Source organism: Mus musculus, chromosome 16 (assembly GCF_000001635.26).
Source record: "Mus musculus strain C57BL/6J chromosome 16, GRCm38.p6 C57BL/6J".
NCBI lineage: Eukaryota > Metazoa > Chordata > Mammalia > Rodentia > Muridae > Mus > Mus musculus.
The window spans coordinates 33,766,262-33,785,696 of record NC_000082.6 but is presented as its reverse complement, the minus strand read 5'-3'; the positions used below and the strand labels follow the sequence as shown (position 1 = coordinate 33,785,696).

Genomic DNA, 19,435 nt, shown 5'->3' with positions numbered 1-19,435 from the left:
GCTCTCAATTGTTGCTTTTTATTTTTTAATTTTTTTTATTTTTATCACACCATGAACAATATAATGCACTGTTTAGTTGCATAGCGTTATCTATCTTCTAAATGGAACTTTCTAGAAGTTCCATAAAGGGGCTCCCCCCAGGAAGCTGTTTGACTTTTCACTACTTCCTCTTCCAACTGCCAACTGGAATTACGAGAAGCTTGACTAAGATTAAAAGAAAAAACAAAAAACAACCTGTCTCCTGGAGGCAGAAGATACAGGGAGTGGTTCTAAATGAAACCTGACCTCAAGGGCAGCTTGGCCCTGGACGAACGTTGAAAACCACAGATAGAAGTCTGGTTGTACTTTCTAGGGCTCAGAGGAATTCTGGTTTGCTCCTGTCCGTTTCTGAAGTCCAGCCATGCCAACCAGTAGGCTTGGTCTGTGTTTCAGCCACTAAACAGGTTTGATGAACAGGGCTGAGACGCACGGTGCTGCAGGCCCAGTGACTTTCAGGTGTCTCTGTACACAGCAGTAGGTCACATAGATTATGTGTGATTGTGTGTGTGTGTGTGTGTGTGTGTGTGTGTGTGTGTGTGTATGCCTCTGAATTTGTTTTTCCGATTATACAAGGAGAAAAATCTGAGGCTCATTAAGTTTATCTCCAGCTGTTCTTGAATGCAAACACATCTCCCTTCAGAAGAGAGAGATCTGCCCTCAGGTAGACAGACCCTTGAGCAGTCAAAGATGTCCACCTAGAATCAATGTTTTCTTTTTATTATTTTTATTTTATAATTACTTCCTATTTATGGCCAAGAAAAAATAGGGTTTTTGTTTTGTTGTGTTGTGTTTTTCTATCTTTGGTTGTGATATCAACTTTAAAAGTAATTCAAGGGACCAGTGAGATGGCTCTGCCAGGGAAGGAGCTTGTGGCCAAACCTGATAAGCTGAAGTTCATTTCTGGAACCCACATAGTGGAAGAAGAGAATGGACCCCTTCACGTTGTCTTCTGATCCCCACACATGTGCTGCAATATGCATGTACACATACATACATGCATACTCACACAAAAATAAATATTAAAAAAATCACAAGAAATTCATTTAGATCTTTAAAAATACAAGTGAATTTCAAGTAAAATATTAACAGAGTGAAGAGATAATGTATAGTTAGTTTGTCAAAAATCCCGAGGTTAGCCAGATGTGGTGGCACATGCCATTAATCTCAGAAGCAGAAGCAGGGGCAGAGTTCAAGTCCAATCAGGGCCATGCAGTGAGATCCTGTCTCAAAAAAATCAAACCCAGGGGCTGGAGGAATGGCTCAATGGTTAAGAGCATTGTCTTGCTCTTCCAGAGGACCAGGTTCAATTCCTAGCATATACATAACAGCTCACAGCTGTCTGTAATCCAGTCCCAAATGATTTGACACCTTTACACAGACAAAAAAACTGAACAAACAAACAAACAAACAAAAAAGCAGGCAAAACACCAATTCACATAAAATAAATACAAAAGTTAAAAAAAATTAAACAGCAAATTACTACTACCACCACCACCACCACCACCACCACCACCACCACCACCACCATCACCACCACCACCACCACCACCACCACCACCACCACCACCACCACCACAAACACCCCACATAAGAACCTCACTGGTACAGCAAAGTCACCTGAAGTTGGGACACCCTGATCCAGGGCACTTTGTTAGGTGGACAGTGGGGAAGGGGCCTTCTATTCCACAGGGAAGCAACCAATGAAAAGCACATTTAAGTTGTGAGAAAAACGTTCCCCCGAACCAGCAAAAGAGGCAGCGGTACAGAGGCTGAAATGGTCTTCACTGGCCTTTCTTACTGGTTTCCATGCTTGAGGCTCAGCTCACAGGAACCCTGACTACTGGCAGCCACGTGTCCTGGGAGAACAAAATGATACGTCATAAGACAACTCAAAGCTTGAATTCAATTGATAACTGTCCCATTAATCTTCCCCTCCCCACCTTTGAAATATATAGGTGTTTTGTAACTGATCTTATGGGAGTAGTTATACATAGCAGCCAGCCGTGTGGGTGCTGGGAATTGAACCTAGGACCTCTGGGAGAGCAGCCAGTGCTCTTAACCACTGAGCCATCTCTTACTAATCCTTAACTAGACCTCTTATGCTGTTATTCCAAGTCACCTATGAAAAGTCTCTTCCAAGTGAAGTCTTTGATGTAACTTTCTTGAGAACCTTATTCTTTATAGGCAATATGAACTAAATGTTGGTGCTGGCAAGGTGGCTTAGCAGGGAAAGGTAACTGCTGCTAAACCTGAAGACCTAAGTTCAAAACCCCACAATGGACTCCCACAGGTTGTTCTCTGACCTTTATATATGTACTAGGGCATACACACACACACACACACACACACACACACACACACACACACACACACTGTTCACTGCCACCCCCTCACACACACACAAATAGGAATGTCACTTGTCCCAGCAATTCCACTGCAGAATTTTTCATACTATCCAGCAACTGGTTTAGACTCCCTCCTTACCAAATCCTTCTGGCACTTAGGAATGGAAGACACCCTTCTAGGCGTTGGGGACACAGCAAGAAACTAAAGATAGCATTCCTGTGATAGTAAGGCTATACCCATAATAGAAAAACCTCACCTTGGAACCCTCCACCATTAGGCATGGTGTCTGCAGAGTGGGCTCAGAATAGACCACACATAGCCCACAACTGGCTTCTGCAGGGGCTCAAATAGTCCAATAAAATATTAGCCAGATGAGGGGTGATACAGACAGACATTTTCTCTTTTAGATTTATTTATTTTATGCATGTACATGAGTGTTTTGCATATGTGGTTGTGCACTGTGTGCCTGGTCCCTCAGGACTTCGGAAAAGGGTGTTGAATTTCTGGCACTGGAGTTATGAGTAATTATGAGCTACTTAGGCATGGATCTAAGCCCCTGATATAAAAGTTTTAATAGAGAATAGACTATGGACAGAACTGCAGCAGACAAGCCCTCAGAATTCCCCTTATGGGAAGCAGGCCCTTGTATGGCAGTTAAGAGACGTTACTTGGCCTTGTTTCCTGTATGGGGAGCTAACTGAATAGATAAGAGGGGAGCAGCTCACTGTGTGGCTAGGCAGCACATTTTACCATCCCATTTGCCCCTTCTGAGAATAGTCTTTTGGGGTGAGGCACCAGAGGACATCAGGAGTCAGGTTCTATGTAAGGCAGGAGTATTCCATTTGTGGGTCTTCACCCCTTTGGGTCAAATGACTCTCTCATAGGGGTTGCGTAGGACCATTGGAAAACACAGATTTTTTTTTACATTATGATTCCTCACAGAAAAACTGCAGTTATGAAGTAGCAATGAAAATAACTTGAAGGGTGGGGTTCACTACAACCTGAGGAGCTATGTGGAAGGGTCACAGCCTTAGGAAGGTTGAGAGCCACTGCTCTAAGGCATCCTGAGTCACTGGGTGGGGCCAAGTGCTCAAGGTCTGTGTGTCACAGAATGGGGCTTTTTTTTTTTTTCTTTTGGCCTTCTAATGCTACACCCTGGTCAGCAGCTGTCAGGCGGGTCAGAACCAGAAGATCCCCACCCCCAACAAACTCCTGCTCTGAAGCTGGTTCCTCCTTCCAGGCAGCCCTTCTCTGTTCTGGTTGCTCACTGGTACCTCAGTCAGTTCTGCCTTTGCCTTAACACCAGTTGTGAGATCCACATCCCATCTATTTCCCAGAATGCACCCTTTTAGTGTCTGGGGGAAGCAGGGGAAGGAGATCTATGAAGAAACGGGAGGCAGGGCTGAGGCACACTGTACGTGGGGCTTCTGCCTAGGGATGGGTTGTTGTTCTAGCTCCTATGAAGTCAGGATGGCCTCAGTAACCTTTCCTGTGAATGCCTGCTGTGTTCCCTTGGGAACCCTAACCCCTGCAATAGTATCGTCTTAGAGAGCAGCTCGGGGTTTGAGTTTATGAAGCAAAACATGAATAACCAAGGGGGCACAAGCCCTGACACCCTTCTCTAAGCTGACTTACATCTTCAGTGGAGACCCCCTGATGCCCTACAGGGCTGTGTCCCCATGTAGACCAAGTCTGGGGAAGTAGGCAGGATAAGTTCTCCACAACATTCCAGCTCAGAGAACGAATCCTGCTACGTAGCCACTGGACTACCTACCAACAAGAAACTCCTTGTATCCCGTCGGTAAGGATGGAGGAAGAAGAGCATTCACTCACTGCTCCTGAGGATGGAACACGGGGAGCCAAACCTAGAAATCAAGATGGTGGCTCCTCAGAAAGGCAGAGACAGATGTAGAATTAGCCCTTGACCCAGCAGCTCCATTTCTAGATAGATACTGGAGAAATGAAAGGTTATCCTTGGGCTGGAGAGATGGCTCAGTGGTTAAGAGCACTGACTGCTTTTCCAGAGGTCCTGAGTTCAATTTCCAGCAACCACATGGTGACTTACAACCATCTTAATGGGATCCGGTGTGTCTGAAATACAGTGTACTCATAAACATAAAATAAAATAAAATAAAATAAAATAAAATAACCCATCACAGCTGCCTAGGAGACAGACTTTTTTAAAAAAAAAGAGAGAGAAGAAAGGTTAGCCTCACAGAAACTCATGCAAGAATACCCAGGGTAGCATCATTCATGACAGTGTAGATATAGATAAGCTCGATTCCCCAATCCCCACCACAAAAACAAAGCCCTGACTGTCCATCAATTGGTTAATAAACAAAACACGTCTTATCCATACAAAGGTTATTATTTATCCATGAAAAGGACTGGAATGCTGATAACTATACTTCCTGGTTAGCTTTCACTGTCAGCTGGGCAGCCTGGTTGTTTGAGAGGAGAGCCTAGACTGAGGGATGACCTAGATCACATTGGCCTGCAGTCCTGTCTGTGAGGGGATTATCTTGATAACTATTGGATGCAGGAGGGAGGGCAGAGCGCATTGTGGGAAGTAGTGCTATCCCTAGGAAGATGGTTCTGGGTCATGTAAGAAAGCTTAGTTAGCTAAGGACTGGAGAGATGGCTCAGTGGTTAAGAGCACTGGCTGCTTCCAGAGGACCTGGGTTCAATTCTCAACATCCACATCAGACCACACATAGGAGGCTCATATCCACATACATATATGTGTAGTTGAGAATAAAATCTTTTAAAGCAAGCAAGTTAAACATGAACCGCGCGCGGAGTGAGCCAGAAACCAGTAGTCCCCATAATTATTAATTTCTTTCTTTCTTTCTTTCTTTCTTTCTTTCTTTCTTTCTTTCTTTCTTTCTTTCTTTCTTTCTTTCTTCCTTCCTTCCTTCCTTCCTTCCTTCCTTCCTTCCTCCCTCCCTCCCTATCTTTCTTTCTTTCTTTCTTTCTTTCTTTCTTTCTTTCTTTCTTTCTTTCTTTCTTTCTTTCTTTCTTTCTTTCTTTCTTTCTTTCTCTCTCTCTCTCTCTCTCTCTCCCTCCCTCCCTCCCTCCCTCCCTTCCTCCCTATCTATCTATCTATCTATCTATCATCTATCTATCTATCTATCTATCTTTCTTTTTTTTTGTTTTTGTTTTTTTTTGAGACAGGGTTTCTTTGTATCACCCTGGTTGTCCTGGAACTCACTCTATAGACCAGGCTGGCCTTGAACTCAGAAATCCACCTGCCTCTGCCTCCCAAGTACTTAGAGCGTGAGTTCCTGCCTTAGCAGCCCTCAATGACAGACTGTGACTCAGACATGTAAACCCAATACCTATTTCTTCCCCTATGTTACTTTTGGTCAGAGTGTGTTTAGTTTAGTTTAGTTTAGTTTTTAGTTTAGTTTAGTTTAGTTTTTAGTTTAGTTTAGTTTAGTTTTTAGTTTAGTTTAGTTTGAGATAAGGTCTCATCGTACAGCATTAACTGGCTCAGAACTCACTCTTAGGGGGCTGGCCTCAAACTTAAGAGATCTGCTTGTTTTTGCCTCAAATGCCAGGGTTAAAGGTGTGTGCCCACCCATCATGCCTGGTTTGGTCAGATCGTTTCATCATAGCCACAGAAAGGAAGCAGAGCCCAACGCTAATAAACTTGAAAATAACAGCGAGGGGAGAGAGCTCAGACAAAAATTATGATATTGTAATGGGGTCCCAGACCTTAGCACAACCGACTCCGAGGTGGAAGTGCCATTCTGGCTGTAAAACTCGGCACATAGACAGTAATGCCTGCCAAAACGAAAACAAAGACCGATTCCATCAAAGTCCATAGCTCTGGGAAAGGTCCACATGCACTATCCTTGCTTTTTGGCTTCTGTAGTTGCACGTCTGGTTAACTGTTCTTGTTAACCGAAAAATGTCAACCTAGAACATGCTTTTGTGTTTCAAAGCTTACCCTGAGAAAGGCTCAGGGCTACAGTGGGATCCTGACCACCCAGGGTAGTCACCTGCCAGGTTATAAAGACTTTCTATTGGCTTAAACCCCATATCTAAGAAGTCGTCTTCCGTGGTTACCCCACAGTACATATGGCAGGGTTTTGTTTGTAATAAATGTACAAACAGACACAGATGTAGAGATGAAAGGTGGGCCAGCTGCTGGGCTGGGGCAGGAGGCACTGGCTCAGAAGCACAGGCTTCTTGTTGGAATAATGAACATGGACTTGGTCGTGGTGGTGTGGTGTGCCCCTGTGACCGAGATAGAATCATATATCAGTAAAGGTACGGGAGAAGAGGAAGGGGGGAGAGGAGAAGATGGAGGGAGAGGGAAAAAGGAAGAAAGGAAAGAAAGGAAAGGAGAGAGCAGAGAGAAAAAAATGTTAATTTCAGAGTATATTGTCTTGAGGCAATTGATGCTCAGAGCAACCTCCTGGGCCCTTGTAATTTCCCGGTGAGCACACAAATGCACTTCGAAACACAGAAGTGAAAATCAGGGCCAAGCATGGTGGTGCATGCTTTTGATGCCAGTGTTTGGGAGGCAGAGGCAGGTGGATCTCTGAGTTCCAGGACAGTTAGGGCTCTGTTACGCAGAGAAACCCTATCTCTGAAAGAAAAAGGAATGAAGGAAGGAAGGAAGGAAGGGAGGGAGGGAGGGAGGGAGGGAGGGAGGGAGGGAGGGAGGGAGGAAAAACTACTCATTTTCATTGAGGCCCCAAAACAGTGGTAGGAACTGTAGCTTAATAAAAATCCAACAGATGCAAATGTGTTTGCTTTTCAGTTTAACTTCTGGCTGCACGGGATATTTAGAAAGCTGGCTCACATCACTGTGAACCATAAACATGAATTGATTAAATGCCTCTACATAGTATAAAATCTGTATGTAAGTGCCATTTTGCCTTGTGTTTATTTAATATCAACTTGTCTAGGCTCAAAGAAAACTTTTCAAAATCATTGTCTTGTGTTAAAATTTATTGTTGACACTGTTCCCGAAGCCCACAGCTCCTCAGGATCCATTTTTGCTATAATAATCATGGTTAAGTTTGGAACAAAGCTCTTTGCTCTGGACACATTTTTTTTTCCCCTGCTGCAATCAACCTGTGGGTCACAACCACTTTGGGGGGAGGGGGAATCTCATATCAGACATCCCGCATATGAGAAATTTACATCACAATTCATAACAGCAGCAAAATTACAGTTATGAAGTAGCAACAAAAATAATTTTATGGTTGGGGGGTCACCACGGTATGAGGAGCTGTATTAGAGTGTCATAGCATTAGGAAGGTTGAGAACACTGCTCTAATGTGAGCTCACCACAGCTCAAAAGCATCAGGGAGACGTAACAGAGTGGTCACTGTATCTTCTAGAATGAACTAACAACTGGCTTCCAAGTGAGACCACAGACTGATCTCCCAGAGTGATCTTCTAGTACTGGGGTGAATATCAAGATGTCTATCGTGTGAATCAACTCTGGGAAGTCAGTTGTGTGGGCAGGCATCGGATCATGGGGCTTTAAGTAACAGCATGAAGGATGACAAAGCCAACAACAAACCAGGGTTTCAAGGGTTGTGCTTTCTATACCCCACGCCACGCCACACCATGCCACATCATGCCACGCCATGTCAAGCCATGCCACACCATTTTTATTTCATCCAGTCATCTGCCTAGTCTCCAACCAGACTTTTTCAAGAATTGCCAAGGACTTCTGCCTCTACTGTGGAGTTCGGTCTCATCTGTCGCCTTTCACATGAACTCTGCAGTGTCATGCTCTTCTAACACACTCCTTCAGAAATGACACATGCCCTGGAAAGTATAATAAACTGGATATTTACACTCTGAGTTCTCTAAAACTCCCTCTACAAATAAGCTCTTTAGCCTCGGGAAGTCACCCTCTCTGATGTTGTTTCCTTATTAGTAAAAAGGAGTGGGGGCCAAACAATATGTCATTTCCAGCTTCAGCCTCCGTGAGTCACTTGGTTCCAAGCATGCTTTATTACTTTTGGATTGCCACATCCTTTTATTCATACTGGAAATTGCATATAGGATCTGGAAGGCCTGGACCCTGAACCTTGTTGTGAGGCATACACATTTTCTATTAATAGAAATAAAACCCGGAAATATCAACCTGCTGACATATTCCCAAGGATATCTGAGGATAATCTGTGGTTGTTTTGGTCTTCTTTTGAGACATCTCCATATGTAGCCTGGGCTGGACTTGAGTACATGCTCTTCCTGCCTCAGTTTCTCAAGTCCTGTAGATACCAGCATTCACCACCATACCATTCTCGAGGATATATTAGCAAGCAGAGGCCCACAGTGTGCGTTCATTCGGGGGCATCTCAAATGCTACTGTAAGCCACCACAAGCCACTTCCCAGTTGCTCTTGAGAACAAAGGGGTGTGGTGACAGTTGGGTAAAGACGTTGCAGAGACTGAGAAGTATGGTCTTCTTTGTCTGTTGTCACACTGTCCAAGGAGCTGCCAGGTCACCCTCCAGTCATGTTATTGTGTGAGGAATTATTGGTGCAGCTTTTTAATTATTTATTTATTTTTTGGGTACTGGAGATTGGACCTAGACAAGCACTCTGCCTGAGCTGCGCTGCTAGTATGTTCTTCTCTTTCTGATGTGACTCTGAACTTGTTTCATGGCTTAGGAGGGTGTCAGGAATGTGATTGAAAAAGACTGGCAGTTCGTAGAAGCTGAGAGCTATCGAAATGGTTTTACCCGTGGTATGAACATCGCAATGTCTTCATTTATCAAATATTTGTGTAGCATCTATATATGTAACATATGCTTCTTTTTATTACATTTATTTGGTTTGGTTTTTTTGTCTGTGAAGAGGTACACATGCCATGGCTCAAAAGCAGAGGCCAGAGGACACTTTGTAAGAGTTGGTTCTCTTTCTCTATCATGTAAAACCCAAGGACAGAACCACCACCTCATAAAATACTGGCACCTATGCAACCAAAAGAATAGAAAGAAGATTTTTTTTTTAACAATGAGATAGCATTGAAATAGAGCAGAAATTTTGCTTTGGAAATGAACAACAACTAAGAGCTTCTCATCAATTTTATGTTTGCCCTCTGACTCACCATAGTTTCTGCCTATTTAGTCTCCCTGCCCTCCTCCTGGCAGGATTGCAAATTCTGGGCCAGCTGGCTTCTCTGATACTTGGAGAGGTGGGAGCTGCTCATATGAGGTGTGTGGGAAGGGTGTGTGTGAGATGGTGGTGGTGGTGGTGGTGGTGGTGTGTGTTACAGGGTTACAAAGATCACACCAGGTCCTGAGGGATCTAGAAAGGAATTGGAAAGGACCAGATATGAACCAACCAATCAGAGTGTGAGGAACAAGATACCCAGCCCTGGGAATGAACATACAGAGAGACAGCAAGGACTTTGTTTCCTGATTTCTTATCAGCAGGCTAAATAAAGACTGAGTCCCAAGTAGATTATTAAAAAGTGATGTGTCAGCCAGTACAGCATCCTTTATTGAGGATGGTCACTGTATCAGAGTAACAGCACATTACTGCGGGGTCTGCTCAGCTGTGAAATGAGGAGGGAACACCAGGAGAATCAACATTCTGGATTTTTCTATTATAAAAACAGCTGCTTCGAGTACACACATTTATTCAACATTTGCTTCATCCCAGGTCCAGCATCTTGTCAAATGCATTCTGTCGTTCAGATCCACTTTAAAATGGTTTGTTTGTTTGTTTTTGGAGACAGTGTTTCTCTATAAAGACAAGATTGGCTCAAACTCACAAAGATCCTCCTGCCTCTGCAGGACATCTTAATTTAATCCTTTAATTTATCCCTGAACTAAGTTATATCATTTCTTCTATGATAAATCGGGTGTGAGGGCTAAAGTTATGTTTTAAGTTTAAATAACTGTGTTTAGGAGATCTATAAAATAAAAATGCTTCTAACCCATAAGCCCCACTTGGCCAAGAACAGATAACTTGCTGGGATGCTGGGGGCTGTTATATAAGACACAAGTCACATATTCTCACTTCTGTAAACAAGGTTGGTTGCCCCAACTGCACAGGCTATGCCTGATCACATGTAGGTGGGAGGTACGTAGGCAGGAAGTACCTCAGGATATGTGCTTGCCCCTCACTGGACAAAGGTGGGAAGCACATTGCCTTGTGGGTTTTGCCTTTATCAGCACCTGACTAATGTAATTCAAGGCCACCCTCTGGGAATCCAGGATATGGAGTTGGCTAGTGTCCATCGCCACGGCCAGGATTTAAACAAAGCTTGATTCAAATTTGGCTCAAAGCTTTTGGTTGAGGTCTTGTTCTGTCCTGGTAAGATTAACACAGGAAAGAGAAAGGCTGGATTAGCTAAGAAATTCATTAAGGCTCCAATGCTAATAAACAATATAGGTGAGTTTCAAACGGAGGTTGTTTCTACTCAAAAGCACCCAAGGCCCTGCACACAGGAGCAAACACTAACCACAAAGCGCATGTTTCTGGCTTGCTTTTCTGGGACTGGGGCTGGGGTTTGAACCCAGGGAGTTACACATGTTAGACACACGGCCGCTAGTATCTCCAGCTCTTTTTGACATTTTAAATTTTGAAACAGGGTTCCACTAAGTTGCCTGAGCTAGCCTTGAATTCACTGCAGAGCCCAGACTGGCCTTGAACCTGTGGTCCTCCTGCCTCAGACTCCTGAGTAGAGAGGTTTACAGGTTTACCCTACCAGGCCTGGCTTTTTTTTAAAATTTGAATTCTTTTGTTGTTGCTCTTGGAAGTTTCTGTTGAGACCCCACCAGCTTTTCAATGTGCCTCTGACATTAAGCAATCCTGTGTTTCTTAAGTGACCTCATGATATTTGCTATGTAGCTTGGCCTGACCTTGAATCCATGAGATCCACCTGCCTCTGCCTCCTGCACCTAGCCCCCACATACTGATTCCTAAAGTGTTTTCTCAGAAGTGACACATTTCACCTTAATTCACATCTTTAGTCAATGCAGGCCCCTGTCAAGGGTTGGGGAGTCATGCTACCACATGACTGGAAGGAAATACTGGAGAGGTTTGGTTATTGGAAAGTCGTTTCTGCCAATCATTCTTCTACTCTCTATGGTTTTATCCTTTCCAGGATGCCCTATAAATGAACTCGGTGTACAGGGTTTTATGTTCAGCATAAAAATATATTTGTGCAGTTCTGGGTCTGTGTACCACATGCATGCAGGAGCCCAAATAGGTCTGAAGAGGGCATCAAATCCTTTAGAACTGAAATGACAGGAAGTTGTGGGCTGCCATGTGGGTGCTGAGAACAGAGTCCAGGTCAGAGAGCAGTGAGTGTTCTTGACTGCTATGTCTCCAGCCCACCCAGATTTCTTTTCTTTCTTTCTTTTTTTTTCACTTAGTACAAAGCTTTTGGACTCAGTCTTATGGCTGCATCTCTCCTTTTTTTTTTTTTTTAAAAATAAATCTGAATTTTATTTTTTTAATTATGTATTTTTTATTTTATTTATATGAGTACACTGTCACTGTCTTCAGATACTCCAGAAGAGGGCATCAGATCCCATTACAGATGGTTGTGAGTCACCATGTGGTTGCTGGGAATTGAACTTCCTCTGGAAGAGCAATCAGTGCTTTTAACCACTGAGCCATCTCTCCAGCCCCCGCATCTCTCCCTATTATAGTAGTCTGTTCCTTTACATTTTTTTTTTTTTTTGGTGATACTCAATTGCATAGTTATTCCACACTCCATACATTATTCCCCACTGGAACACAATGCTTCATCTACAAATGTGTTGGGCTGCATTCATATCTATCCTGTATGTACTCCATGGACCACAGGTTAGACATGTCTAGTAAATGTCTCTCTCTTTCTCCGAGACAAACCCTTTCTAGGCACCACAGTTTGTCCAGGCTAGCTACTTAAGAAACTTGCCGTCACCCCTCTGCTTAAACTCTAGGATTATAGGCACAAGTGACCATAATTCATGCCCCCACTAGTCCATATTTGCTTAACTGCTTCCTAGCTATGAGGCTAGCCCTTAGCATAGAATATCTGACAAGACTGTTCTGCTGTCCATCCCCAGTTAAAAGTCGGAGCTAACTGGTCCCTTTGTGTTGAGGGGGGCAGATTCAGACAGTGGGTTAGACTCGGGCCTGTCATGGTAATTTGGGAAGAAACAGCAGAGAAGTATAGAAGAAAGTCTTATATCAAGTGTCCGTGAGGAATGACTATATAAAGTCTAAAAGTCAGCACAGACAGTATTGCCCCATCTCTCTAATCTCGTTTCTGTTTACTCTGTCAAGAGCTGCATGATGTCACAATGCCATTATCAGCACTGCGAGTACCATAGCTATCACCTACCAACACAGGAGGACTCTGCCCGAGGGTGATCACTACACTACCCATCTGGCCTTTGCTCCCCAAGAGACTGGAAAATGAGTGACTGGAAGTACAGAAGTCTTCAGGCTGAGTCTTAGGATGCTTGAAGAACTTTCCTTCCCAGCAAACCAGACCCTGGGGCAGAGGCTCAGCCAGGGTGGAGGCCCAAGTGGGTTGAATGTTCAGGCCACCTGATGAAGCAAAAGGCTTCCATCTAGTCTCAGAAGCCAAGATGTAGAAATAACCTAAGTGTCCACTGACCAATGGCTAAACAAATTGGTACAGAAGTATATAATGGATATTAGCATTAAAAAGGGGGAGAAGGGCTGGATAATGGTGGTACATGCCTTTAATCCCAGCATTCACGAGGCAGAGGGAGGAGGCAGATTTTTGAGTTCAAGGCCAGCCTAGTCTACAGGGTGAATTCCAGGACAGCCAGGGCTATACAGTAAAACTCTGTCTGGGGGGGGGGGTGTGTGGAGATCTCAGTTGTGCACTGTTAGTGAAAGGAGAGTAAAGCAGAACTGTTTGATGAGCTACAGCCTAATTGAGTCTGTTGACAAGATGCTCTCATGCCTTAAGCTGTGGTTATTGGATTCCACTAGTATGAAGGGTTTTCCCCCTAAAAAGTATATGAGAGGCAGTCTGGAGAGATGGCTCAGAGGTTAAGAGTATTGGCTGTTCTTCCAGAGGTCCTGAGTTTAATTCCCAGAAGCCAGTACTCACAACCATCTGTAATGAGATCTGGTTCCCCCTTCTGGTGTGCAGGCAGACATGCAGGCAGAACATTGTATATTATACATTGTATAATAAATATATATATGAAAGGCTTCCAAGGAAGCAACTAATGAACAAATTGGTGAACATATATCTAGCTATATAACCACATCCTTGGCCACCATATGTGAAAGATTCCTGGACTGGTTTTAAAGTCCCATAGACTCTTAGACATGCTTATTAACTGTCCCATCTCCAAGACAAGAGGAGTTGGCATGGAGTGGGCACAGGTAGCAGTCAGTGCCTGATCTAGCTCTCCAATTTAGAGACAGGATGGTGTTATAGCTGAGTTAGGTCTTTATCACTTAGGTAGGTCCATTCATTCACCTACCCACCCACCCACCCACTCTCCCACCCATCTATCCATCCAGCCACCCATCCAGCCACCTGCCCACCCACCCATCCACCCACCCATCCAACCATCCATCTATCCAACCATCCATCCATCCATCTATCCACCCACCCATTCATCAACAGTGTGTTTCTTTGCTTTGGGGTACTGAGGACAGAGAGATGACTCATTGCCTCCATTTGCCATTTAGAGTCCACTATTCACTTCAACTATTTAAACGGTGCACTGATAAACAAACAAACAAAAAAACCAAACCACTTACACTCTCGTTTGCTTGTTGTAAGAGAAAGCCAATGGGAATCTTACTAATTTTATTGTATCATTGTTTGCTGACTAGAACGCCAGACTTAGAGTGGATATAAGTATAAAAAATAACCAAATTCTTACAAATAACACATTGCTACTACAGTACTGAATAATTATTGGAGGTGACATTATAATACAACTTTAAATAACATTCTCATGATGGGTCTCACACAGTCAACCTGGGTGTCAGCATTAAAGGTATACAGAACAAGATCCAGGACAAACAGAACGGAGTTTGTACTGCAGCCTCATCCCCGTTTACCTGTAACACCAGCAACACACATGCATCACAGCAACTCATGGCAAACTGTCCTTTTCTCTGTAGAGCAGGCCTAGGTAATGCCCAGAGTTAAGGGAGTCGGTTCAGTTCCCCTGACAAACTGGCTCCGCCCCATCACTATTTTTTACCCTGTTGAGGAACACACATTCCTCAACAATTCAGAACAAGGATATTGAGCCCATCATTTAAAATTATATAGCAGAATCTACCAGGCAGCCCCACTGGAAAAATGTTTTCTTTGAAGATGCCCATGTGACAGAGGCAGGCCAGGACCTGCCTCCTTTCAGACCTAAATGGTCCCCCTTTGGTTTCACAGGCTACTGTGCAGGCTAAAGTTTGCAACAGACATAAAGGGGTGTGACCTTGTGGAGACACCAAAGTACAATGAATTGATTGACATTCAATACTTTAATGTTCCTATTATCTTAACCTGTTATTTTAAAAAGAGTTTAAAGTGATTATTTTAACTTCAATGTTCCTATTGTGTTTTCTTCTTTGGGGATTTGAGAAAGGAAAAGAAAAGAAGAGAAAAGAAAAAAAGAAAAGAAAAGAAAAGAAAAGAACACATATTCCCAAAGGCAAGCTACAGAACCATTTCCGTAACCAAACATGCTGGAACAAGACTAGAACCTTGAACTGATACTGTCAAGAAGATATGAGAGGGCTGGGGGTGTGCAGATCCACAGGGCGGCACTTGTCTGGTATGCGCAAGGCCCTGGGGTCCACTCCTGACTCTACCCTCCCATAGAAGCAGAAGAAGAAAAAGAGCTTTCAGGGAAATAAACATTTCTATCTGCTGTAATGGACTGTTTTAAATAAAATATCAAAATGCAAAACCTTGTATTGTCCTTCTACCCAAAGAATTGCTTTGGTCTCAAAAGAAAAATGAACATAAATTTAGAAATATGGGTAAAGCCCCTAGTTTTGAGTGTGTTATGAAACACTAAGCCAAGAGCAACTTGGCTGTACAGCTTTACTGCTTTGGGCAAAGCCCCATAGTTATAGAGACCCATACAGGTCACTACTAGGCAAAGTGGCTTAAGGAGGCACCCAAAGGCCACACACCGGGGTGATGCTACCGTGCCCACTCTGGAACTTCACACCTGAATAGACAGCATCTTGGTAGACTTTCCTCCAGTCTCTTTCCAACAACACTGCTCTCCTCTACGGGCTGTCTTTTACGACTTCCTCTTTTAGACCACAATAGTCTAATAGTCAGCTCAGTCTTTGACCTCAAATACCACCAGGCAGCTTGACTGCTCTAACCGTACAGTAGTTCTGGTTCAACATGACTTAAGACGCTTCTAGAAGCAACCTCCCCAGTTAAGAAGATCACTCAGCACCTCAGACACTCAACTCCACCCCCAGCCCACATAGGTTCACACTTCTACTACGTGGGAGTCTGAGAATAAGGCAGGCAGCCCTCACAGGGTTGCCTCAGCCTGGCTGTTCATGTCAAAAACCCACCTAGACCACCCCCTTTCACTTCTGAGGGCCCAAGCCACGTACCAATATGCCTCTTGCCAACCACAAACCTGCCAGTATTTCCCTTTTTTTAAGACAGGGTGTCCTGTTCTTCAGGAAGGCCTTGAACTCCTGATCCTCCTGCCTCAACCTTCTGAGGGCTGGGGTTCTAAGAGTGTACCACTCTGCCCTGCTTATGTGGTTCCGAGGCTAAACCCCAGGGCGTTATACATGCTAAGCAGGCAGTTTGCCACAGAAACTACATTCCCATGCTTCTCCTCTGAGTGCTCAGCACTGGCTAACCCACATGCTGTAAGGCCAGATACCTACCTTACATGCATAGAGCCAGGCCCATGGTGGGAACACATGATGCTATTTCTCCTCCTAAGAAATAGGCCCCAGTAGTCATGAGCTGGCTCATGAAGTGAAAAAAAGAAAACAAACAACAAAAAAAAAAAAAACAACAAAACCAAAAAACCTTGGAGTTTTAGAGAGCTCAGGCTGGAACTAGGAAGACCCTCCTTTTTAACCCTGTTCCTGATGCCCCCAGGATAAACAAGTTCTACCTGGCCTGGATCTTCTCCATTTCATTATCTCCTAGGCAGTGTGGCTTTTCCCTTCTGCCTACTTCCCTTGTCATGGGAGCCCAATTCAGGACTGTGACACTTTTATGCACACAAATTATCCATTCTGAGCACTTCTGTCTAGCAAAGACTCTGCGTGTCCAGGCATGGGCTCAGCCTGTCTGTTCTGCTCATGGGTTGCTGGTGTCCTCTTGGGGCTCCTTCTGGATGTAACCCCAAGTAGGAGAGCACCCACACCCCCTTCATCCCAATGGTGGGCAGAGGCCTTTCTACCGAAAGCTTCTCCCCTACCTACAAATGGTAGACCCACTGTGAATGCACCCTTGTTTGGGGGCTCTCCTGGTGTTTTTCACAGTAATAAAAGAACAAAATGAAAACTTTCACTCCGTTCTATTTGGGCCAAACTTGTGAGTCAACAAGCAATTTTGGAACTCACAGGACACTTTTCTGGATGTTGGAATTCTTCCCAGGAACAGAGTACTTCATTCTGTGGGGCTTGAGGCTCCTGGCCCTGTACTCTTGACTCACCAGCTGGGAGTCTGCCCCCTTCACAGGTGTTCACCACCTGGGAGTTTGCCCCCTACACAGGTGTTCACCAGCTGTGCTGCCAGCTGAAGACATTAGAAGTGTCTGGGAACAGCCACCACACTGGCTCTTCCCATAGCAATGAGGCCTGGAACAAGCAGGAATACTGCCAGAAGGGCTAGAACCTGGCTACCTCGAAAGGGATCTGGGCTCAGGCAAGCAGAGCACAGGGGCTCACAATGACACAAGGAACCATTGGTTCCACACAGAGACACAAACAAGACCCATGGCTTCTAGATGGCGATGCTTTGCAACTTTGTTAGCATCAACCAAGAGCAACAGAATCCTCTCTGTACTATGAATGTAACATGGTTAAAATCCTCTGTACCTGACTAAACGGTCCTGCTGTAGGAGGTAAGAGTGAGTGGTGACAGTCCATCGGTGACACATGTCACCAGACCATGGGGCATAGGGCACACTTAAAAGATGGGGACCTTCATAAATTTTAGAGGAATCAGAGAACATCAAAGAAACACATACAGAACCATTTCTAACAGCTGTCCCATTTCCAGAAATATATGCTGTGGAGTCCCCATCATCTGGGTGGGGATAATGCTTTGACCTCTTCACCTCATCCAAACCCAGGACATCTCACAAGATGATAGTTCCACCGGGGACCAAACACCACACAGTCCTCCCACTGCCCAGGATCTCACAATACAATAAGCAAAACACAGAACGTCCTTCCCCCAAAGCAAGCCCTCAGACCCTTAGCTGGCCTTTAGTTCTCCAAAGCTGACTCGGGTCACAGCGGAGTCTTGAGGTGACACTGCACAAGAACACACATGCATCAATGGCTGGGTGAGAGTAAATAAGTTCTCTCCTCAGTGAATAAGTAGTTTTAAGTGGTTAAAAGTTTCTGTTGAGTTGGTGGGCAACATTATGGTTTGGAAGATTGGCAGGCATGCATCCTTGCCGGTGGCTTCCTCCTAGCTCCCCAACTTCTGCACTGGAGTTCGGGGAATGTATCAGTTTACTCGTTCATTCCTCTGCCCAATTGTGGGGCCTACAGCTGGCTGCTTTCCCTCTGGAGGTGAGACACCAGCTCAGACACACCTGCAACTGCCTCTCCTTTTTCAACTACACCCTGCAGACTCTGGCTCCACATTGATGGTTAGAGCCTCAGGCCCCATGCAATTCCCCCATGGGTCAAAAACACCTCACCACATGTAGGTCCTGACTGATACTGCCCTGCTGGGACACATTAAGGGACACCTGGATGCTTCTAAAGAAATTCAAAGGAATGTTGTTTTGCCCCGATTCATACTTGCTTGGGAAAGTAAAACTAATACATTGTAAGCAAATGTGTCACTTTGACATAAAAAAGCTTTGTGTTGAGCCTTGCAAATGTCAAGGTCTCATTTATGGCATTGGCTTGGAAATGAGCACGGACAACCTAGAAACCTTAAAATACTTTGCACCCGACTGCAGCGCCTGCTAGGCCTCTACGACACAGTGTGGAAGTGTCCCAGCCCAATCTATTAAAGTGCAAATTAAAGGGAAACTGGGTCCTGGAAATGAAGCCTAGTGGTCAGTTATGGAAGGCATCCCGTTCTACGTTCTACGTGTTGTGTCAGGCATTCTGAGACTCGGTACTGGCCCACGACCATGTTCACAGTAACAACAGTGCTGAACGAGTGGCCTGCAGTTCCGCCTCCGTCTTTCCCTTCCACTGTGGCCACGCCCCTCAAGCGTGGCTCTGCGGAGTCCCAGGAGCAGCTAGTGCATGGTGCTCCCTTTTGGGGGTGTAGTGCTCTGAGCCAGATGTCCGGGGAAGTGGCTCAGAGAAACGGGGGCCTCCCTCTGTCTCCTGGACTCAGAAGTAGTCTCTCCTCCTGCTCTCGTCGCTGATGAAAGATGGGTTATACTGTCCCGGGAAGATGCAAGAGTGTCTCGATCCGGGCAGTCCAGTGTAGGCTGGGTACAGTCCGTTGCGTTCAAGTTCAGGGTTCCTTACGTTTGTGGGCTGGAGGCCAACCGAAAAGGAGAGAGGTCAATTATTCCTAGACTAAAGTACACGTAAAACTTTTTACATTTCAATTAACGTAAATGGGGCGACCCATAAGTAGCAAAGCACTGCCTCACCCTGAAGCACAACCCACACAGGTCAATTTGTGTATTCAGATAAGGTGGGGTGGGAGAGGAGGGGAGGACCGCTAATCATGCTGCCTGTTCCTGGTGACCTGGAACTCAAAGTCTCTCCCTCCTTCGCTTCCTCCTCCTTTTCTTTTCTTTTTTTTTTTTTTTCCCTTACGTGTATGGGCGTTTTTGCCCGCATGTATGAGAATGTACCACATGGACTCAGTGTCTGGAAAGCCAGATGAGGATGTCAGATCCTCTAGAACTGGAATGAGCTGCTATGTAG

The 19,435-nt window shown here is 44.7% G+C and overlaps 1 protein-coding gene across 6 annotated transcripts in view; it reads right to left on the bottom strand.

The window, feature by feature from the left end:
• Positions 1 to 14,120: 14,120 nt before the first annotated feature.
• The window catches only part of Heg1 (heart development protein with EGF-like domains 1), an 87,193-nt gene continuing 81,878 nt past the window's right edge, over positions 14,121 to 19,435 (bottom strand). For 5 of the 6 annotated variants that reach the window (XM_006522716.2, XM_006522717.2, XM_006522715.3 and 2 more), the window contains one exon: positions 14,121 to 19,036. In XM_006522716.2, coding sequence (XP_006522779.1) covers positions 18,887 to 19,036 — 150 coding nt within the window. In that variant the 3' untranslated portion in view covers positions 14,121 to 18,886. The remainder of the gene's footprint in view (positions 19,037 to 19,435) is intronic. The other variant, NM_175256.5, reaches the window with a different exon arrangement.